The following is a 24,201-nucleotide window of genomic DNA, read 5'->3' as shown; positions in this document are numbered from 1 at the left end:
TCTAAGTCGGCATAAACGGTACATTCCATGCCCACGTAGAGAATCTGACCTGTCTAACATAATTAATCACTGGTCTACCACATGCAAGACAGCCCTCTTGGGTAATTTAATGTCTTTGCATGCAAGATATTCTCAGTTTTTGCTAATCTCCATTTGAATTTTATGTTTATTTATAATACCTGTGCACTACCACACAGGTACTTACTACCACACAGGCTGGGTGACCCATAGTGAGTATCACTGCCCTGAAAAATAGCTGAGAAGAGGTCGCTCGTAGATTCTGTGCAATCAATTCAAAGTTCCCCTCAAACACTGCATATGTTCACAGCCAGAAGTACACTGTTCCACTGATCAGCAGTGAACAAATGTATGTGATTATAATGCATGGATGATGTACTTCTTATGTTCTCTCTCCTCCACAGTCCTCATGTTCCTCATTCTCCTCTCTCTCTTCTTCTTAGCTAAATATGGGAATATGGAAACTGCAGATATAACAAGTGGCAACTCAGAAAATGAGCTGGCATCTTTGTAATCATTAAGAGACAATCTGAGACTAATTGGTAGCTAGTGGGAAAGTTGACTTTACATCTCATACTGTCCAAAGTTGGAAGCCTTCTGCATTTCCTTTTCTTTGCTTTCCTTTTGTTCGTTGCAACACTGATTGTCATAGATAGTCTTTGTGCTTTGTATAATGCCCATCTTTGATGTAACTAGAACTCACGTACAAAATGTGGCTGTTAAGCATGCTAGAATACAGGCAGGGACAGTACAAGCATGCACAAAATAGTCTTCAAAGGGGTTTTTGTTTGTTTTTCTTCAACATTTACATGCACCACAATACCATGTTTGGTTGTGTACACTGAGAACTGGATTTCACAAGCATTCATGATCTTCTCTTCTGAAAAGCTTCTTGACAGTTACACAAGAGCCCAGTGTTTAAAAAAATTCCACAATTTAATAAAAAAAGGGAAAAAACCCCTTATCCCTGCAATCTGATCTTGTCTTCATGATTTTAATGCTGAACACTTCTAAAAAGTATCCCGTTCGTTTTGCAGAGCTTCATGTTCAGTGATAGGCTGGAAACACAGATTAGTGTGTCAAGGATTTTCTTAGCCACTGGAATAGTTCTTCCTTATAAAGCTTTTGCCATCGCACATTGGCTTCCACTGTCTCCACGGCACGAGAGAAAGAGGCAGCAGCTCCACCTTCATAACTCTTTATAAAGTTCTTTAGCTGGGAATACAAGTTAACAGATTAAATTTGCAGGAAAAAAAAAAACCAAAAACAAAACCCACCAAGCAAGCACCATAAAGTAAATATTTCCAGTGCACACACACAAGTCAGGCACTTAGGACAAATCTCCACAACCACTGTTAAAGTAAATGTAGTTTTATGCAGAAAGATTTAATAGGAAATGTAATAAGACAGTAGACTGTCAATTAGATGTGATACAATTGCTTCAAATTGCACTGGAAGATATTGACATGTCAGTGCCGGATCACATTAATATCATTACCTCCTTCTCCTCCTGCAACCCAGCTGCTGCACTTCGTAGACAGCTGGGCTACTCTAAACTTTTATTTTTACCTAAGAAACTAAACTGAGAGCACTGGAAATGCTTCTAATTTAGGTTTATATGCAAATACCAGCAGAAGGCAACCCTGATGCCTTTTCGTTTTATCAAGTTTTACAAGAAATTTATTTCATTTTGATTTGCAGAACCCTTTTGATGATATAATACAGGGCAGCTGTTTAGAAAATGAAGGGATAGTTGCAGTGTGAAGAGAATGGCAAAATAGCAAGTGGGCACTCGTGTGATGATCTCTGAATGCCTGAAACAGATTCCTTCCCTCATGAGAAAACTTTGATCTTTTTTCAGCAGACTGAAAAAGCCCCTGCTCTTTTCTTGTGTCTATTCGAACGATAGCACCATCACCTGGATTATTATAGCTGATGGCACTGGTGTGCTTTGAATTACTATTCCTTTTAAGTGAGAATTGCAAAGCTGATCTGCATCATAGGTTGCTTGTTGTGTGGACTTTTATAAAATCAGGAGGGTTTAGCAATAATTATTCATAACTAGTTCATTTTTTTCACCTGTTTTTATTCACCTTGTTTATTTAAGAATAACTTCCAACAACCTCTCTTTGTGCATGGGCTCAAAACTGAAAAGGCTGATCCTGCAGCTGTCTTATTTCCATCACAGATGAAAGCATGGGAGGGACTTGGAAACTATCAAAATCAGACTTTATGTGATCTCTGTAACTTTTATACCAAAATGCTTACAAGATCAGTCCCTTTTAGAGGAGTTATAAAGAGGCAGTCTGCCAATACTATAATGGAGGCAGAAACTAAGAATGCAGAAGGCTTCCTTGCACAGGGCAGATACTCGAATCTGGCCAGGAATGTCCTTCCCACCTGTGTAGCTTTGAGGAAACCAGCTGTGGCTCCTCTTTAAGTTCCTGAGGCTACTAGACTTGAGTGCAGACAAGTGGTTGGACAAAAAAAAAAAATCATAGCACAATCAGAGTTCAATTAACGGTAATTATGCAGCATAAGAATAATTTGATCCATTTGGGGCAATGTCAAGCTGCTGCTAAGCAGAGCACAACACAATTGCACTCAGTCTACCTCAGTAGGGGCAGATGTTAAAATAAAATGAGAAATCTCTGCAATCTAAATAAGAAGTACACAGCATTTAGAACAAATTGTAGTGTCATTTGGCCAGAATATTGCGTTAACAGCTTTTCTCACACGAAAATACTGAAGAAAAACAGAGAGGGCACTGGTAGCTTCAACTTTAAAACACTGGTGTTTTCTGGGACTGCCCTCTGCAACATGAACTAATGTAGATAGAAAGAATTAATCTTTCGTTTCTCAACTGACAGTCAAGAGAAAAAAAAACAAACCTACACATCCAGCCAAGAACCACCCACCTCCCGACATCACCTCTATGCATTCAGGTGCCTTTGCAGTCTGCTCCTCATCCTCGTGCTGCCCAGCTGCAACATGGGTCTGTGACTCCAGTAGAGCAACCAGAGCTCACGGACAACTGACAACTTATTGCTCCTGCCCTGCTCCCCGTTTACAATAAATATAGCTTCAAACACCAAAAGTAATTTTAAAATTACCTCTCTTAGTTCTGCTTCGGTATTGAGGAATTCTGTGACACCACTGACAAGTTTTGAATTCATAAATAGTGCTTCTCCATACCTGCAAGGGTGAAAAGAAGATGCATGCAGAGTAAGTGCAAGTGCCAGACCAGCTGAAAATTAGAATATAAGTCTTCAGTTAGCAAGGGAGAAGACACAGGATGGATTCTGGAGATCCAAGGGAATAGTACTGGCACTGGACACTGGTAGATGAGTGTTTCATGCTAAAAGCCTGGATGGAGATGCTCTTCGAGGCTGAGCTATTTGTAGTTAACTTCTAGTCAGGTGCTACTTAGCAGAATAGGCTTAACTACAGCAGCAGATGATAGCTCCAGGGGAAGAGAGGAGCAAACCACACCACCACCTCATGCTTAACGAAACAGCTTTTCATGTAATGACAGCAAGCAGCTCAAAGAACAGGCACCAAAGAAGGGGCAGAGCAGAAACTACGAAAAAGTATTCTGAGGAACCTTTCTAGCTGTACCATTAAAACAGGCTTTTTGAAGTGTTGCAGCCTTCTCTGCATTTTATATTCATCTACCTCATCTACATTACAAATAGCCTCTCGATAAGTGAACTGAATCAAATTTTCTTGTTCCACTACCTGATAATTAAAATAAATAATACTGATAGATAATAATATTGCTAAAAAAACCCCCTGGGTCATGATGTAGCATCTTCAAAGAACCATTGTGGAATGAAAATTTGAAAGTTTGAGCAAAGTGTATTTAACGGGTAGGATATTCAGCAGCCGTCTGCGATGCCATTCTACAGGTAGTTGCTTTGAAACTGGTCATTCAAATCCTACTGTTCCACTTGCTTTTCCACAAGTTTTTTTCAATCTCCCAAATGAAGCATCTACATCACTTGTAAAATCAACCAGATTACTTCTGAAGTTTTGCATTTCACGTTGGAATAGTTTGTAGTCGCGTTCTTTTTGGTGGTTGTTTTTTTTTTTCAATGTCTCTACCATGAAGGATACAATTCCATTGGAAATCTAAAGTCTTTTGTTCAAGTTAGATGTCATTCAGCATAGTAAAAGGCACTTGACAAACAGTTATCCTTATCTGCACATACACCCAAAGCAGTATCTAGCTAATCTGAACATGACTGGTTTTAAGATAGGGAATCCAGCTCTCCTGTCAGACATGTGTACGTAATACCAATAGACTTCACTGCAATTAAGTTTATCTGGAGGAACAATGCAGTTCATACCCTGCCTTTACAAGCTGATTTATAGGAGGAATTCAAAATTCAAAGTGCGACGAAGTAGCACAGTCACAGCTTTCTGTTCTGCTTCTATTAATCCCAAATTAATTACCCTTAAGTGCTGAGGTACTGTAAGCCACAGTCCTTTCAAGAGGGAGAAAGAAAGAGAAAAGGAGAGGGATAGGTCCAGGGAAAAGGACAGAAAGTGAGAGAGGGAAGAAAACTAGATTTTCTTTGAGGAGATTCTGTTTTAGGAAAGGTGTGCACTGTGTTGCTTGCTACCTTGAGCTTGTGTGAGGCTAAACACAGTATCAAAAATATTTCCTGACCGCTAATAACTGTATTACCCATGGATATTTCAGAAAGTACATCTCTTTTTCCAAACCTTCAGTCACACTGACATACATCATATACAGTCATGCAGAGGCAAACACCTCCTAGGGGAAGTATGGATTTCATGGTCCTTTTAAGCACATTTAGGCTCTCTAACAAAGCCCTTTATTATTACAGTCTCAGCTTAGCCTCATAATTGACTGCTTGAAAAATTGGAAGCTCCTCTTGATGGGGTGTTTTGACAAGGTTACCAATCCATTCTACAGAAGCGGCCTCATCAAAACAGTTGCACAAGTTTTATTTTTTCTTGCAGTCTGTACTGTAGTCACAATACAAACAAGAAGCAGCAGAATTCCTTCCACTGAAAATGATACCTTCATGAATATCTGTGCTGCCCGTTATGCATACTTGGCAAAAAGTAAGCCACTAACAGCCATTTCTAAATGGGCTCTGCTGGCAAAAATTCTAGAAAAGCTACCTCCCACAATTTTTCACCTTTGCAGAGGTGAAACATAAGAATAAATAGAAAAAATATTCGGTCTTGCAAGTATCAGCCTTCCCATCCTTCACAGAAAAGACAACAGCGCTGCAGAACCAGGACCTTGCATGACTGAGCTCCCTGAAGACATCTTAGAGTCACAGGCTCTCCACCTGCTCCTTTACTTTTGGGGCTGTGAACCTCCAATACCTCACACTTCAAGAGGCTTTGCACATTCATGAGCTCAAACTGAGAGGTAGCATAGTCCATTTACTTTGAACAGGTGTAAATGGCTTCCCAAATGTCAAATTCCCAAATGCTGACAAATTATAGAATCATGGAATCATTAAGTTTGAAAAAGATTTCTAAGATCATCAAGTCCAACCATCAACCCAACACTACTGTGACTACTAAACTATATGCTGAAGTGCCACGTCTACATGTTTTTTGAATACCTCCAGAGATAGTGACTTCACCACTTCCCTGAGCAGCCTGTTCCAATGCTTCACCACTCCTTTAGTAAAGAATTTTTTCCTAATATCCACTGTAAATCTCCCTTGGCACAACTTAAGCCCATTTTCTCTCATCCTATCACTAGTTACCTGGGAGAACAGACCAACACCTACCTCACTACAACTTCCTTTCAGGTAGCTGTAGAGACCAATAAGGTCTACCCTGAGCCTTCTTTTCTCCAGACTAAACAATTCCAGCTCCCTCAGCTGCTCCTCATAAGGCTTGTTCTCCAGATCACTCACCAGCTTCGTTGCCCTTCTCTGGACCTGCATCAGCACCTCAATGTCTTTCTTATAATGTGGCGCCCAAAACCAAACACAGTGCTTGAGGTGCGGCCTCAACAGTGCTGAGTACAGGGGCACAATCACTTCCCTCCTGCTGACATCACCATTGCTGACACAGGCCAGGATGCCGTTGGCCTTCTTGGCCACCCGGGCACACTGCTGGCTCATGTTCAGCCAGCTGTCCATCAACAGCCCCAGGTCCTTCTCCGCCTGGCAGCTCTCCAGTCACTCCTCCCCAAGCCTGTAGCACTGCCTGGGGTTGTGGTGACCCAAGGGCAGGACCCAGCACTTGGTCTTGCTGAACCTCATACAACCAGCCTCAGCTCCATCGATCCATCCTGTCCAGGTCCCACTGCAGAGCCTTCCTACACTTCCAGCAGATCAACACTCCTGCTCAGTTTGGTGCCATCTGCAAAGTTACTGAGGGTGCACTTGATTCCCTTCTCCAGATTAATGATAAAGATGTCAAACAAGACTGGCATTTGAGAATGAAGGAATTCTTGCAGGCAGCTGTTGGATTAAATTTTCACACACAGACACACATGATAAAAATTATTTAGGAGCCAAGACAGTGCATGCCTGGGTAACAGGAATTCAGATATAGTATTTTCAAATATTTTTTTCAGAATTTTAGCAGTCAGCCCCATGGATTTCTTACGAAAGACTTTTGGGCACCACAGTTTCTAAGACACCTTTGTAAATGGCATAAAAGTGATTTTGAAGACTTTATACATTATCAGTATCTTCTGAACAATGCGAATTCAAGCACACTGTAAAAATATAAAGGGATAACAGTATTTTGTTATCATTCTAACTCTTTGTCATGCTGTGTTTTAAAGTTCAATGAAATAGTGCTACAGTGTAATTTAATCACCGTCAGCTATTTCATATTACTATCTCAAATGTCAACACCTTTTATAATAAATTGAATAGAAAATATGATTGAGATATCACCTTATTAAATTAATGTTTCGTACAAAGTATTTTAATTTTAGATAAAATTAAATAATAAATTATAATTATAGGAAAAAGATTGCTTGAGGGTTAGAGAGCGTCTGTCCGTGTTAGTGGCCGGCCCAGCCCGAACCCGTGACAAGAGTATACTTGAATTATAAAATTCTGCAATTAAGCTTGTATTTCAAAAATGTACTAATGTGGCAAGCTTAAATTAGAAGCCAAATTCTGCATCCTACTATGTCACTGTTTCACTGTAGATTAAACTGTAAGGTGTTAGATTAATTCCACCCTCTCAATATCTCTCTTAAAAGGTTTTAATCCATAATGACAAAGCAAAGTTATTTTCAATATACATGACATATACATGTACATCACATGTACAGCTTACATGAACTATTTCATTCTACTGCATTGAATCTTTTGATGATAGACAGAAACTCAACTGGATGCAACTTTCAGATAAATGCAACTGCTACAGTTCTTTTGGTGGCTCTAACTTGTGTTTGGAGGTCAAACTAAATGTAAATAACATAATGTCAGTATTGGGCAAAGAGACGAACTCTCTGCTATTTACTAATTAAAAAAAGGGACAATAACAGGTTTTTGATGAGGTCTTGCTGCTTGTTAGGAACTCGCACAGTGATGATGCATTCCAAGCAGGATAAATAAAATTAAAATTTTAGGTGAAGTTAAGCTATTTAAAATTAAAGCACATCAAAAATTTGCCATATGGCACAGTTTGCTAAATATTGTCCATTTGTCTGCACTGATTAAACTAGTCCATGTTTAAAGTCACAAGTGTGAGTTAGGTTGTCAGATGAATGTACTGGCTAAGGCAGGACCCAACTTCTACATATGCTTTTGAAGTAATACAGTTTTTGACAGGTTTATGCCTAAAGTCTGTATAAATCCATGGAAGAACTTGAAAAATTATTTGCTATCCAGATCATAACTAACCACACTGGGTTGCATAACAGTAACAGGTCTGCCATCCACTTTCTGTGTAAAAGTTCAGTTCCTGGAATAATCATATCAGAAGCAGAGGATTCTTAATTTTTAAAATCTTCAACACTCTTAAGGCTTTTTGGAAATTGCTTTCAAAGAGTATGCTTCTGCAATATAAACTTCCAAAACCAATTCCAACTCAAACCTATTTTCTCAGTTCAACTTCTAAAACCCCATTATACTAAAAAATATTGTCTAAAATAGCATGAACAGCTTCTTGAACCTTTAGGGGGGTTGTACAGTCTCTGAGTTTCCTTGACTCTTCTTTCAATGTCATGAATCATAGAATCACAGAATGGCCTAGGCTGGAAGGGACCTTAGAGATCATCTAGTCCAACTCCCTGTCATGGGCAGGGACACCTCTCAACTAGATCAGGCTCCTCAAGGCTCTGTCCAGCTTGGCCTTGAACACCTCCAGGGAGGGGGGAGCCACAACATCTCTGGGCAATTTATGCCACCCTCGTACTGAAGAATTTCTTCCTAAGATCTAATCTAAATCTGTTCTTCTTCAACTTAAACCCATTTCCCCTTGTCCTATCAGTGGACACTCTTGTAAAAAGTCCCTCCCCAGCCTTCCTGTAGGTTCCCTTCAGGTAGGCAGCTATTAGGTCCCTCCAAAGTCTTCTCTTTTCAAGACTGAACAATCCCAGCTCCCACAGCCTGTCCTTGTAGCAGAGGTGCTCCAGCCCCTGGATCATCTTTGTGGCCCTCCTCTGAACATGCTCCAACAGATCTATGTCCCTCTAATGGTGGGGACACCAGAACTGGATGCAGTATTCGAGGTGAGGTCTCACAAGAACAGAGTAAAGGGGGAGAAATCACCTCTCTTGACCTGCTGACCACGCTTCTCTTGATACATCCCAGGATGCGGTTGGCCTTCTGGGCTGCATGAGCGCACTGCCGGCTCATGTTGAGCTTCTCATCTATCAACACCCAAAAATTCTTCTCTTCAGGGCTACCTATAGTAAATTTGTACCAGTATTCATCAGGCACTAGGATTTAGTTGCTTAAATACAGCATGTTAAATATACCATTTCAAATATTCTGTGGTGTATTAGACAGCTCCTCACAAGTCAAGAACAGAACAGATCTCCAATACTTTTTCTGCCAACACCATGGCAGTGGCCTGGCGTAGGGTGTCTAAAGTTCTTGGACATCTGCCCGTAAGAACTTGAACCTTATCTGAGTTGCGGTGCCTTCTAATCTGTCAGTATTAGATGAGCTGCTGTGAAATCTTTCAGACCCTCAGGCAGTCCCTAAAGAACTGAAGAAATATGTCGTTCATTGAATTAATATCAAAATCTTCATCAAAAAGGCTTTTTAAATGTTGATTGGGCTTCTGAGCAGGAGTATGTAGCACTTGTTCAAAGACAAAGAGTGGAAGGTATAAGGAACAACACTGTCTCCTTCCTGTTCATCTATTTTTAATTCAAAATGTCGCTCCTCTGTTACTTGAAACTAGCCTGAAACACAGAGTGGAAGGAAAGGGGATGACACTAAATTAGCATCCTTTTGAAAATGGAAAAGTTTCAAATAGGGTTTGCTTAACACAGTTGAAAAAATGTTCTTGAAAAGATTTTTTTTTCTATCAGACTTAAAATCAGCAAATTCCTTTGGGAACTGCTCCTTTTTTTTTCTATGTAGAACTGCCACACTTGACATATAGACAGAATCCATTACCATAAGCACAGACACAATACAGTAATGGATATATATACAGATGATCATTAAGAGATAAATGTTTCTATGCATGTATGTGATAATTCATGAATAAATGCATTTATGACTAATATGTATGTATTTTATATTTAGAGACATCTCTATGGATTTGAAGACAATGAACTAGATCCAGGAATTTACATGAGTACATACATATCCAATACCTACATGAATTACATCAAGAAATTAAAATAAATTTGACTTTTTATCTTTACCTAGCATTTAGTATTTTCCACTTTTCTCTGAAAAATTTCCAAGCAAGATCCCTTCCATGTGGATTTCGAGCTACATGGATTATCACATCAATTGCATCCTGATCCAGGACTACTTCTGAGTTGAGAGACAAATTCAAAAGCCTGGTGAAAGAAACAAGGGAAAAAAAAGTCCTATTTAGTTTCATCAATAAATAGTCTAACATCAGTCAACTCTCAGGAAAAAAAAATCACTGTCAAATGGTTTGTTTAAGTCTCCAAGTGAGTTCAGTGTTTTATTTCTATGATTTCAAAAAACAGACACATCTATGAATCAGAAAAATCTTGAGGTAAAAGAATTTCAGTAAGAACTAAGTGGAACTTTACATGTACATTTTTATGAAATCAGTCAACCCATTTAAATAAAGAATACACTAACAAAAAAACCTCAGTAATTATTATGGAGTTTCAAACACTTCCAATGAACACAGGAAAATTTGGAAATGAAAATATGTGTCAATTTTCATATGCATTAATGCAAAAAACATAAGACAGTTTAAACAGACAGTAAGCCTCTACTTGAAAAGCAAGTTCTTTCATTTACACCAAAGCTCCAGTGATGATCCATAAATGTTGAAGTGATTATGGGTAATAGTCAGATACAGATATATGATATTTTTGTACCTGTTGAGCAAGTTTCTGTCATCACTGCAAGTTAAGGCTTCTAACAAGATTTTCTTCTCAGACACTGCTGTGGTAGAATGAAATTTCATCCAAATGAACTCCCATACGTCTTCATCCATCAGTGAAACTCCTGTGCAGTAGACAATGTCTCTCACATTGAGTGGGATTCTATGAAAGAAATCAGTATTATCGTTGTGGTAAATAAACAGCCTCCTGATAGTGGAATCAAAAGAGGAACATCACTACATTTATGAGACTCCAAAATTCATAAAATCATGGAACCGTAGAATTGTCAGGGTTGGAAGGGACCTTAAAGATCATCTAGTTCCAACCCCCCTGCCATGGGCGGGAACATCCCCCACTAGATCAGGTTGCTCAGAGCCCCGTCCAGCCTGGCCTGAAAAACTTCCAGGGATGGGGCTTCCACCACCTCTCTGGGCAACCTGTGCCAGTGTCTCACCACCCTCATGGGGAAGAACTTCCTCCTAACGTCCAATCTGAACCGATCCATCTCTAGCTTTAATCCATTCCCTCTAGCCCTATCACTACCTGACATCCTAAAAAGCCCCTCACCAGCTTTCTTGTAGCCCCCCTTGAGATAGTGGAAGGCCACAGTAAGGTCTCCTCAGAGCCTTCTTTTCTGCAGACTGAACAGCCCCAACTCTCTCAGTCTGTCTGCACAGGAGAGGTGCTCCAGCCCTCTGATCATCCTCATGGCCCTTCTCTGGACACGCTCCAGCACGTCCATATCTTTCTTGTGCTGTGGGCTCCAGAACTGGATGCAGCACTCCAGGTGGGGTCTCACAAGAGTGGAGTAAAAGTGCATCAATAACCTTTTTTTGGAAAATTACATTTGCATCTCTTTAGCGCTATCAAAATCTTCCAGTCCATCCTAATGGACTTTCGAACAGGTAACACATGCTTGCCATTCCTTCCATAACGTTCTCTCATTGTCAGGAGACTATAAATTACGGTCATCCAGTTCATCAACACATAATGCACCACATAACCTGGAGGACAGGGAACGTTAGCTCTCCAAATTAGCATGGGATCTCATAGCTGTTGCTGGGCTCTAAGCCAAATCTCTTCTTCTTGTCCTTAGTACTGAGAGTTTAGAACAGGAGCTCGTCAATCAGAAACTCCTCCTCACTTATGCTGTGAAGTCCTCTGTCTCCATGCAGTAAGGAAAGATGTGTAAGACAATGCTACTGAAAAACTGTGTTTTCAGGAGTGAAGACAATAGAAAGATGTGCTCCTTTTTTCAGCATATTAATATCACTACAAAATGAGTTATGCCATAGAACAGTTATGATTACTGCTCACGTAATATAAATTTGGAAAGCTTCTTGAAGCCAAATTCAGACCTAGTATAAGTTGTAGCATTTTCTTCTAAAAAGATCTCAGCTGGGCTTTCAATTTCCTACCCTACTAAATGTTTCCTATACAAGCATAGGAGCTGAAACATCTGTGATCTAAAGCATCCTCCTGTAGATAAAGCTAGACATTTCTCAGAGGAATATGCTTCCGATTTGCAGAAAAGAATGCTCTCTTGTTGTTGATAAAAATTATACCAAACCACAGTTTTCTAGTTAGTAATAGCTGGGCTGAAACACTTCTGGAATTTCATATGCAAGATCTTTTTAGAGAATCCAGAAGTACATACAGCTGCTGTCAGTGTCATGGCAGTAATACAGTGAGACAAAAATGAAATTACCTTTGTAAAATTTGATATGAAATCTTACACAGCACAGAAACAAAAGGTTACATCAATACTTTAATTATAATTCTTTCACCAAAGTCCTACACCATAGACTGGGCTATCCCAGTCAAGAACAAGGAGGTTCTTTTACTCCCATCTCTTCATTCTCCACAAAGTAGGCAAGGAAAGAAACCGTACATTGGTGACCATCAAGGGTGACAAACTGTTGTCACCTCTATGGGGTTAGCTGGTTCCAACAAATATGATGGTTTCTTGAAAAAAAGAACAAAAGGAATATGTACCTAAATTAAGGCAAAACTGGGAAAAAAAAGTGCATTCCTCCTATTACTGGCTGAAGAACTTTGGGGAATTAATGCCTATCGCTTTTTTGTTACGCTTTTTCTTGACTAGCAACAAAGTCCTGAGGTTGAGGTTTTACTCATTCTCTGGCAAGTGCAGTCATCAGCTCAGAGGTTTAGGTGCAGACAGTCACACGATTTATTTTTTTTTCTGCTGAGCTGACATGGCTCAGGATAGTGCTGCTGCTTGGAGATTTCTGTAGCAGAGTCCTGTGCTAACAGAGCCACAAAGGGATGCCTTAACTACTGCTGAGGTATTTTGTATTTGATGCAGACAAACTCAGACATATATTCAGTTATGACCACACAGCTCAAGCAATTCTTGCATGTCACTGACTTAAATGACTCAACGTTCATATGACTTGAAAAGCTCGACAGTGAATAAAGGTAGTAATTCTCCGCAGATTTACCCAGAATCAGGGGGTTTGGCTTATGTACAGTCTAGGCAACTGCTTCTGTGGTCCCTATAGAACTGCTATGCCAACACCAAGGAAACCAGAAAAATTCTTAAAGCCGACCAGATCCATTAAAAGCATACATGGGCAGTAAACAAAAAAAGTTGTCACTTTCACCAGCCTTTCAATACTACTGAGTTTTGATTCTCAAAAATTGAGTTAACATTAGTAAAATGTGAGTTTGGTTGACATTTACAGAATTATCCATGTGTGCTAGGTGCTGAATTTCCATTTCACTGTAATGGAATCTGTGCTTATTTGAAAGTCGATCATTAAGCCCTTGTTGCAATATTTCTAACATCAATGAATATCTACAGTTTATTTTCCTTCATTTAACCTTTCTTTCAGAAAGTGCATGCAAAGGAAACTGTATAATTGAGCCTATTACAAAAAATTAAGACGAGAAATCAAGACATATTAAATGAAGCAGATATTTAGGTGCTGCCTTTGTGTTGGCTTATATTAACTCAGAATGAGTCTTAAAGTTTTCTAAATAACTGCAACTCTCAAAACTTTGGGTGAGCAATTACAGTAGCATAAATATGCAGCCATATACACATACACATAACATGACAGTGTTATTATCATTGTGTCTTAATTTTCTGATACACTAGCTTACTCGTTCTTAACGCACAACTTTCTTATCAGCTTATGCAGTGTTTTCTTGCTTTTGATTTGGGATCTAATACACTGACAGCAGCCGTAAAAACATATGCTAAACCAAAAGGACTAAGGGATGCTGTCCTGACTGTTGGGATCAAACAACCCATTGCCCCAAATCTTATGTCTTATCATATGATATCTGAATATGAAGAACAACTGAACCCAGTCAAGCCTTATTTCAATGAAGGAAGGTCTTTATATTTTGACACACAAACACTAAATCATTTTTAAGAACACACAGTTCTTCTTGAGTTTTGCCAGCAGAAATATTATCTTTGGTTTACTGCTAGAGATGTAACTCAGCCACTCTAAGGGACAGCAAGGCACCTGGAAAAGGTATTTCTTTTTTGGTTGATTGCCCCATTAATTCAGGTAAGAACTGTGTGCTGTAAGGACCGTCACTCTGTGTTTGGCTAGTACAGTCTGCAGCAAGATGTACCTAGAAGTGGATGTCTAATCCCAGAAAGGTCAGCAAACTTCTGAGGTTTACATCTTCGAAATTTACAGTAGAACATTTCGATTCTGTGGGCTTTCCCAGCTGCACCATCTTTTGTGTTCTAAGTGCCAACACTAACGATTTTAGCAGCAGTGCAGTTGGTAACCGCAGGACCACTTGCATGCACTGGTAAGGAACGAGGACTCAAGACAAGTGCCAGCACTGTTCCCATGGCTGTAGCCTAGATATCACCACGTTTTTTGCTAAGAAATCTGTATTGCCACCAAAGGGCAATAGTATACTTGCAGTGCTGCAGCAGATCTAACTCAATGCCATCCAACCAATTGCTCCAGGGAAGGTTTTAGTTCTCTATCTATAAGCTAAGTCATTAGGACAATGTGAAAAAAATCAGTCTCTACAAACCAAGACATCAAAACAAATACTGATTTTAAAAGGCTTAGCTCTAGAAACTAGAAAACATATGGCTATGAAAAGCTACAAACCACCCCTGTGAGAGGCTTGTAATCAGGACTGTAGACAGCAGGGCTCTTCTTGGGAAAATGAAAATTGTTCATGAAAATGTGAATATTCCCAAATTCACTTCCCTTTAACTATTGCCTCAACAGAGAGCCCTTTAACTGAATTTTCCCTATTTGTGGAGATTTTTGCCTTCTCTCTCCTCCAGTCACTCTGGGCCTGTATTTCATTGTTATCTAAATATGTGAAATCTCCCTAGTCTACAGACATTTTAATTTTATAGCCTCATGGAAAATGTTCCAAGGCACTAGACCAGCACATGGAATGTTTGCCCCCTGCATTAACTGAATCCAATGGATAAAATTACCACCATTTCAGTACCTCTTAGGTAGCAACACTGCAGAACACATCCTCTTTTTATGTTAAACCTCATCTGGGCCTTCAAGGCTGCTCTCATTTTTAAAGAGCTAATATGATTGATGGATACTTCAGAAGAACAAAGATAAAGATTAACTTTTGAAAGCATCACTTTAAATGGCTTTTATTTGAATACTGATCCAATTTATTTAACTTTATTTTTCTGGCTTAAGAGATATGATAGTGAGAGAATGAAATATGTAGCTAGCAGAGCTCATGTTTAAAAATTAAACACTTTGGGAAAAAAAGTTAAAAATTAAACAGTTAGAAAAAAATTAATTAAAATCGTGCTGTGCCTTTACAGGGACTTTTTTTTTCAAGAGTGAATAATAAAGCTCCACAATGAGCTGAGAATAATCTTCTAAGTTATAATTAATTGGTACATACTTGCTCCTATTTAAAGTATGTTCTAACAATTGGAGATACACTTATAAAATTGAACCATAATTATTTATCTTCTGGGCAAATTGTGTTCTAATTTTTTAAAATGTAATTGCACACAGTTTAGACAGTTCTTTGATTAAGTGACAAATTTCAATACCATTTAGGGTACTATATGACAAAGAAAATTAATCAGAAACATTATTCTTTATTTTTGCACATATTTAACATTTTCTTGATGACTATATCTATAGTTTTGTTTAATAGATTACAAGGCTCAGATAAGCCATAACAACAAAGCATAGGTACTTTGTTGGCAGATCTGTAATACAGCTTCTGTTACAAGGAACAGCACTACACAAAGCTTACTTTTTTAGAAGGCAGTCCCAAAGCTAATGCTCCCATTTTTTATGACAATCTCCAGCAGCCATGCTGTTGGCACAGAGAAGGGGAGGACCCTCTGCCATAGCACACACCCGGTCTGAAGTGAAAAGGCACCATTTCCCCTTGAAGACTGAGGTACAGAACTGTGATGACCTTGACATTCAGGTGCCTGTTATGCATTGAATTCAGAGATACTATCTGAGGATGTGGCTACTCAGGGAGCCTGTGGCAAAGCTATGCACAGATGCCAGGTCTCCTCCATCCCAGTTCTGCACTTCCAATCTCTGGGTCTGACTGAGGAAAACAAAGAATGCATCATCCCTCAAGTGATGGTTCCTCCTCTTGCTCCTTTCCCTTCCCATGTCAGCCATGCTATAACCGAACACTCCACTAGCACACTCAAGCTCTTCAACACCAATTTTAATGACTGAGTGGTGAGTTAAGCACTTCTTCGTGAGACTAGTTTCTAGGTAGATGTGCCTTGTCTTGTCCTTTCTGGGCAGTTTTTGTAATAAAATTATAGTCCTTTCTGTTCAATTGTTTTGCAAAGTTGTGGTAGAGATCATCCCTGAATGAGAAAATTGGAGATGAATCTTTCTGACTTTTAAGGATTGCAGATTAATTACTGCTAATCTATAACTGCTACATATACATATATTTTATTGTGATCACACACAGAAGTGGGAATGTAGAAACTGTTCCTGAACCAGTTGCTCCATAAAGCCCAATTTTGTCTTTCACAAGACAAAATCCTCTCTCTTTTCCGACATACTCCCCAGATGGTTTTTCAGAGCACTAACTCCTTGATTAACTCATGCACTCAACACTGTTTTCTTCCTCCTTAAACAGTTTTATTGACTTGAGTGCAAGATTCCACTCAAATGTTGTAACAACCTATTAATTAGTTAAATCACTCCAGCTACACTGGCTGACATTAGCTGGCAAAGCTCCAGCAACATTTCAGAATGCATGAATATCTATGCCTGAATTTTTTCAGTAATTAAAACTTCTAGGGGTGAGAACACAGACGAAGGGATCCATTACATTGTTTTACATTTGTCAGACATTCATGTGTGAAAAAAATGAAAATAACTCTATTTTTTTCATGTTTGCTGCTAATGATTTCCAAAAATAGCTGGTGGGCATCAAACCTGTGAAGAAAGCTAGTACCTCTTTCTAGCAGCTAACACAAATAATAAACCTGTTGGTTTTGTTCCCACAAATACTTATGGAGGTGGTTAAACTTAAGTACATTTATAAGTTGTTGCAAGACTGCAGCACTAGTGTGCCCACATGAAACAAAATAACAAAATTATGTACTTCAAGTCATTAGAGAGAGAAATAAAGGAGGAGGAAAAGGAAAGAAAAAATGCTTTGTTTGGAAAAACATTTGATTTTCTATCACCTAAGCTAGACTTCATTGATATTATCTCAATTACTGACTGGTGATTTGTTATTTACCACTCTCTAAGATCTATGGACAGTTTCATTTATAGACATGTTACAGCCTGCTGTGAACTCCTGCAGTGCAATTTGTTGTCCTGGTGGCATTTCCATTGAGTAGTTAAAAGGTCCATCCATGTAAGTACATTGCCAATTTAGGCAGGTGGATGGACAGGAATCCATTGCTCCTTGCAGAGGAAATACAAATTCTGCAAAACAAGTATGGAGATTTAATACTCTCAAATTAGGCTTCTCGGTTATCACTGTCTTTGTTCAAATTACGTGACGGAAATTATCTTACTTCATTACTCGCACCTTTCTTAAGGCTGATAAAGAATTAAATAACGTTCTAACAGTTACAGTAATGTGAGAAAAGTATTTGAAAAGGCAAAGAGAAGTCATTGGAAAAGCCCATACCCACATTACTACACTTAAAAAGATTAAACGAGGTAATTAAATACTAGGATGCAGTCATCAAAGATCCTGATTTCCTTTTTTTAGTAACCAAAATGGTTCATCTGTAGTGCAAAATGACACACAGATGTATTCCAACTTGAAACCCACAGACTGAGCAGGAAAATTCACAGCGTAGTCTCTTTTCTGAGATCTCTGGCCAGACTTCAGCACCCCAAGACCTCTCAGAACAACCTGAATGACTGGAGACAACAACAGATTCAAAATATCTGAATTTGCAGTCAGGATTGTCCAGCAGTCTCTACTCTTCATTCACAAAGACAGACAAATGTAAACTTCATTAATGGGCTATGGAATGGATGCTTACTTCAATTTAATTCAGTGCAGCCGCCTGAACTCCACCGCAAACATCATTGATTCATCTGAGTATTGCTTTCCTTAAAAAAAGCAAAAGCAAAAAAAATCTATTCCTTCCTATCTGTTGTGTTGAAAGTGTAGACTGAACATACACTCAGAATTGCAAAAAAAAAAAAAGTATTAGAAGCTAAATATTGAACATTCACTCTACTTATCAAATAGCACAGTCAGCTTAGCTCTGTTGATCAAAGATTAGCAGATTGTTATCAACCGTAACATGCAAGGGCAAGAGACACCAGATTTCCAGAGATGCAAGCCTCATTTTACACAAGTTTGATGCGCTAGAATACTGGGATCTTCCTTTTTTTGTTTTCTTTTCCAATTGATGATAACTCCAAGGCAGTATTCCAAGTAAACAAAACTGACCAGAGTGCTTGAGACAGAAAAATAACAATAAAAATAGTAACAACTGCATTAAACCTAAAATCACCCCAAAGTGATAGGAAGTCCAGATCAATCAAATGCATTTACCCTAAGTTTTCTAGGGGTATGGAGGCAATTAACTCAGGAACTTTCTTCCATTTAAAAAACAGCAGCTAATAAATAGCAATGGTTACATTTCTAAAGAAGGGAGGGAAAAAAAGAAAAAAAGGCAAACTGAAGTGGCTATGACTAACTAGGGGCCTTCCAAAGGGTCCAGTAACATCTTAAAGAAACATCATTGTGTAGTTGCGCCTGATGCAGTATTATCATCGCCCACCACCCACTGCTGTGCCTTAGCCAAAGATCAGCATCACCACAGCTCTACTAACAGAGCCAGAATACAAATACTCCTTTTTCTGCTGAAGGCAAAATCAGCTATCTCAGTTCAAAGCAGCTCTCTCGCTTATTGACATGTTCACGCTATCCTGTCTAACTTAGCCTCAAGCAAGTAAATATCCACAGTCCGCTTTGCCAGCAGAAATGTGTATGTGGCAACCTGTAGCTGATGGATGCTAACAGTAGCTGGAAGGAAATCATGCCTGCACCCCACAGGGAGGTTTGAAAAAACAGGCTTGTGTCTATGGGTAAGTTATGCTTTGGGCCATCATAGTGTGTATTCACACGTTGCCCGTTGTTCTGATATCTCCTGACAGGAGTTTTGCAGATTGCAGCTCTCCACACATTCTTTCCTGAACCTCAGAAATACACCTTTACTTAGTCTATCCAAGGCAGAAAGTCTGAAAATGCTAATCCTCTTAGAAACACGTTTTTCTCTCAAAATAGATATGCAGTTAAGGTTAAAGGGGTTAACAAGGCTGATTCTCAAGCTCAGGCAGGCATTGTATGGTAATGTTGTTAATTTTTTAGGCTGAACTACAATGCTGTTATATCTAGGGAGTGTGAATAATGTATTTCTTCACACATGAAAGAGCTTCACAGGGATGAGCTCAGTTAAATGAATGTAGAAGCAAACATCTTAATTTTCAGCCAACAGTAGCTTCTCTTGTACAGCATTCTGCTGTTGACTGAATCCCAGTAACCTTACATTGTCAAACTACAAGAGAAATTTCAATGTGTTTATACTTTTTCTACTGAAAAACATCAGCATGGAAGTTTCAAGGATTTCCATTGCTCCAATACAGGAGTAACATATACCCCAACTTAACAGAATGAAAATGTTTGCCTTCACATTAACTATCAAGTCAGAAGTCAATGCAGCCTTTCAAGCAAAATGTGCTGCAGCCATCAGCCATTTAAACAGAGCAAAATTACTTAAATTCATTGATTAAAAAGACTGTAAGACATACCTTTAATTCTAATCTCAGATTTTCAGCTGAAGGAAATAAGCACCTCCTTTTTAACCATGGCAAGCATTAAAATATGCTATCAATTCCTAGGCCAGTACAACCAGATGTCTCCTTAAACCCTCTTCTACATGCGATGTTGTATGTTTGGCTTGCTCTTTGTAGAGGCAATTTTCTTTTTTTGAGTTATGTTCCTTCTTTTAGCATCACGTTTTGCCAGTGCTAGTGAGCAACACCACCTCATCCTCTTGGCATATTAAGTAATTCTGGTATTTCAGGTAATCAAGTCTCCCTCAGATGAATGGAGAGATGCATTGTTTCTCTTGCTAATGAAGTAAATCCCAGTGGCTGAGCTTCGACTGAAGAAGGACAGTGTGTTTCAGTGTCTTAATACTGTCTTAAAGATGTCAGACAGGTCATCATGGTGGTCTTCTGCATGTGGCAGATACAGGTCTGATGTGCGAAACTGAAACTCTACCACAATCTCAGAACTTCTGTTTAAAAAGGCACTGAGGAGCAGGTCCTCTGCAAGCTATGTCTGAAAAAGAGCAGACCTTTTCCTGCTTTAGTGAGACTTTTGAAGAGTGTCTTTTACAAGGATTCCTAACTACATGATCACCATTTACATATTCATTTGACATAGGTATCTTTCCACGTTAGTGCAGGACCCTAAGAGGATCCACTCTCTCTTCACAGTCCTATGTTAAGAGGTTCTTCAATCAGCACAGTGGCTGCCACCATCCAAATTTAGAGGTTCCTAAACCCCCTTGTAGGAAGTGTTAACTCCAGGCATCTGCCCTGTGAGCCAGGCACCTATAAATGAAGCAGTGCAGCCCCTAAGTCACTTCAGAAATTCAAGTCCTCAAGCCTCTCAGCTGACTTTTGCTTTGATGCATGGAGGCTAATGTTGCAGATTACATGTATGGGGTTCATTACTAATTCCGTCGGAAAATCTGCGGGGCTGCAGTTGGAAATCTAATCCCTTTTTTGAAATAGTGCTGGAAACACAAAGAGGACCTCTGGCTTTGTGCTATGAATGACCATTATTTTACTTGGCAAACAGTGGCAAATTATTTGCACAGTAAAGAACATGTAATTACAAACAGTAACTGATTATTATGATTATTTCAATCCCCTGCAGTGAAGAGTAGATGGTAATTAATTTCTGGACCTACCAGACTACATATAATTACTAAAAACCACAGCGACTGAAAGCATATGCTGGTAAAACAGAGTTAGATGCTACTGTATTTGTTAATTACCCAACACTTTATCCATAATTAAATGCTACAAGTAAAACAGAGAAAATATTAAACATTTCAAAAGAACTTCTAAAAAAGTAATGGATTACAAATATGGCTAAAAAGCTATGAATTTTGGCATTTCTACAGTATTATTAACTGCATATTCTCTGTTGCGCTTATTTGAACTTTAACTACAGTAACTGCCAGGGAATCAAATACCTACTTCGCATGATTTACTGCCTGTGCATTTATTTGATATTTAATACCACATATTAATTGAACACTACCTAACTGTGTATTGATTAGAATCTTGGGACACAAGACTAATTCCACAGTCTCATTTTGGGGTCTATTGCTTTGAAGAATTTGTGTTCTTTCCAACATGCACTGCTTGTGAATTAGCTCATTGTATGAAACATCTCATCTCACAGAACAAGGTTTTGGAGAGGGGACAGGTGGGATGGTTGCAAATTAGCCTTTATTTTTACTCTCATAATCAAACTCAAATTATATCTTTATATAAAAGTAACTCTGAGCTTTCTGGAACTCTATCTTCATGCTCTGGCTACGCAAACCCACCAAGACTAGGCTTTCTGCAATGATTATTCAATGTCTTTTCTTGTTTCAGAAGACGGAAGGGCATCTACAAGATTTTTTAGAGTAGTTTTCAGCAAGATACAAGTTTACTCCTTGCTGATAAGGAGGGGAACAGGCAAGGATACAAACAGTTTCTGTACCTGTCACCTCAGGAATTGCCAGAGGAGTCTGGAGGAAGATGAGCAGCATGAGTTTCCCCTTCTTTGTGAGGAAACAAAGTTCTGAGGGATTCCTATAGATTCTAAGGTGGCTGCTTGCAGCAATTTCACAAGCAGCTGTTAAGTGCCTCAAACTGAGCAAAACACTTGATTGATGAGACAAAATACAAAATGGCACAAAATGCTGGACCTGCCCTCTACATGTATCTTGTTCTCAACTGCTTGCCCTTTGCGCTTGAGCTAACTATTGCCTCTGAAGTGCTAAAAGAGACAGAAGTATGACTCAGAGACCATGTTAATTAAATTCTGATTGTAGAATCATCATCATTTTCTGGGTGGAAAAGCAACCTCTGCTTTATTTTTAGGTTTCAGTCTGAGCTGGTTTAAACTGAGCAAAGGTGGTATGGGGTACCTGTCGTGGAGCAGGGATCTGAACATTCTTGAGAGAATATCGACAGAGCCTATAAATGTTGTTACTGTGAAACACAAGCTGATTTTATGCTTACCGAGCTGCTATTACTAGTAGCTTTGCAATGTCATTTCAATGTAAGTAGACAGGAAATGAGCCTGCTCATATATGAGTTATATTAAGTCTGCAAGACTGCTCTGAGAATAGCAACTGGTAAATTCTGCGGTGGGGAATTGAACAAATCCTATAATGTTAAGAAATAAATAAAAGCACTTCTCTGTCTTCTTTGCAAGCTGTACCCCTATTTATCAGCTGACTGTCAATCTGTGTTCTGTAATTACATTATTTGTTGCAGTTATTTTTCAAAACTGTGCAGTTCTTTTGGAGAAATGGACTACTTCAACTTGGTAGCTATTCTCTTCCTCTGCCCTGCTGTGATGCTTTTATCATAATACTCGTCATACGCTGGCAAACACAATCTTGTGCTCCCAAGAATGTCCCCATAGAAAGGCTAAGATGAATCTTCAGATGGCTCCTTAAATTTATTCCTTTCCTCTCTTGCTATTGTTAGTAAAGCATTAAGCTTTTTTTTTCCTGATGCCTTCTTCTTCAATCCTGTAGGAAAGGATGAAGACACAGGGTAGAATCATGCTTTCCAGGGTGACAGCTTTTTAACACTGAATAATCTACTGCTGTGCATGCTAATAGATGGTGCTAGGTTTGATTAACTAATTTTGCAAATGAATATCTAAGTAAATTACTTTTGCAGATTGTTTCCAATGATTCTTTCTCTTTAATCTCCTCTTTGAATAGTTTCATACTGATTGTTGCTGCTGATGATAAGAATTTGTATAAAACCCCGGGGTATATATTTCATAGTAAATATACCCAGCATCATCTTACCCAAGAAAACCCTTCCCTTTGCACATATCTTATTTAAAGGTACATAGTCATAGTTTCAACGTAACTTTTTATGAGAAGTTTCAAAGTCATACAGGAATGCAATTTCCATTCACACTCAGTTCATGACTAGTTTTAAAAGACACTCAGTTATTTACATAACTGGGAATGCCTGTAAAAGATTTTCAAAGACTATAAAGACAGATAGACATATTTTAATTAGGAACAAACACCTCACTGGCTGAAGATGTCTTTTAAAAACCCCGCAGGCCTATATGTCTGCAGAGATCCCATCCTTTTGCAAAGCTAATGTAAGATTTGGACTAGAACTGTAAAGCTTCTTCTCTTCTCTTTTCTTTCTTACCTGGAATTAAAACACTTTCCTTTAAACCAAAATATCATGTTATGTACTTATGCAAATGCTTCTACACTCACATTCTACATAATCAGAAGAAATATCATTCTTTTTCAATAAGTTGTGGCCTGTATTCATTGTCCATAGATCACTACATACACAAATATTTGTATTTTCAGTAATTTAACATTTCCTAGATGCTTGCCTTTAAAAGACAGACTTCATAGACCATCCACAGTCCATGTTCCCCTTGCCTCAGCTGAATAAACCTGTGTCTGGACACTCTAACTTACATATTTGCTGCCAAACCACAACAGTGTTGCTAATGCTCAACATATCAGCTATCATATTATTCCCTTTCTGAGACTTTACATGAGCTCTTCCATGTATTCCTGAATAACACTATATTTCTGTCTTCTCCTTTAAATACTTCATAATATTTCCCTCCAATACATTGTTTCATCTCCTTTCATACTTCTCAGTCCTCCTGCCTCTGTCTCGCATTTTTTTAGTCACTTATCACCTTCTGCTCTCTTGTCTCAACACAGGATCCGTGTCTGCCAATGGTGTCTGCCAGTGGTATGTTCACTCACCTTTTTTCTTTAAAACCCGCCTTCTCACCTTCTAGCATATAATTATCTAACAGCAATTTATCAGGAGTGGGCAGAGGCTACATGGGTGTCCCCTCCACCCACTCATACGCGTAAAGTCACGTAATTCATTCGGAAGCCCCACATACAT

The 24,201-nt window shown here is 38.9% G+C and overlaps 1 protein-coding gene across 1 annotated transcript in view; it reads right to left on the bottom strand.

The window, feature by feature from the left end:
• Positions 1 to 676: 676 nt before the first annotated feature.
• The window catches only part of TRHDE (thyrotropin-releasing hormone degrading enzyme), a gene marked incomplete at its 5' end in the record, with an annotated part of 177,635 nt that continues 154,110 nt past the window's right edge, over positions 677 to 24,201 (bottom strand). Inside the window, 4 exons of the mRNA XM_009876674.1 lie at positions 677 to 1,233; positions 3,132 to 3,213; positions 9,866 to 10,006; positions 10,526 to 10,693. Coding sequence (XP_009874976.1) covers positions 1,090 to 1,233; positions 3,132 to 3,213; positions 9,866 to 10,006; positions 10,526 to 10,693 — 535 coding nt within the window. The remainder of the gene's footprint in view (positions 1,234 to 3,131; positions 3,214 to 9,865; positions 10,007 to 10,525; positions 10,694 to 24,201) is intronic.

The sequence above is a fragment of the Apaloderma vittatum genome, unplaced genomic scaffold (assembly GCF_000703405.1).
Source record: "Apaloderma vittatum isolate BGI_N311 unplaced genomic scaffold, ASM70340v1 scaffold1719, whole genome shotgun sequence".
Lineage (NCBI taxonomy): Eukaryota > Metazoa > Chordata > Aves > Trogoniformes > Trogonidae > Apaloderma > Apaloderma vittatum.
The sequence above is the reverse complement of the archived record's forward strand: the minus strand, read 5'-3'. Positions and strand labels throughout refer to the sequence as shown.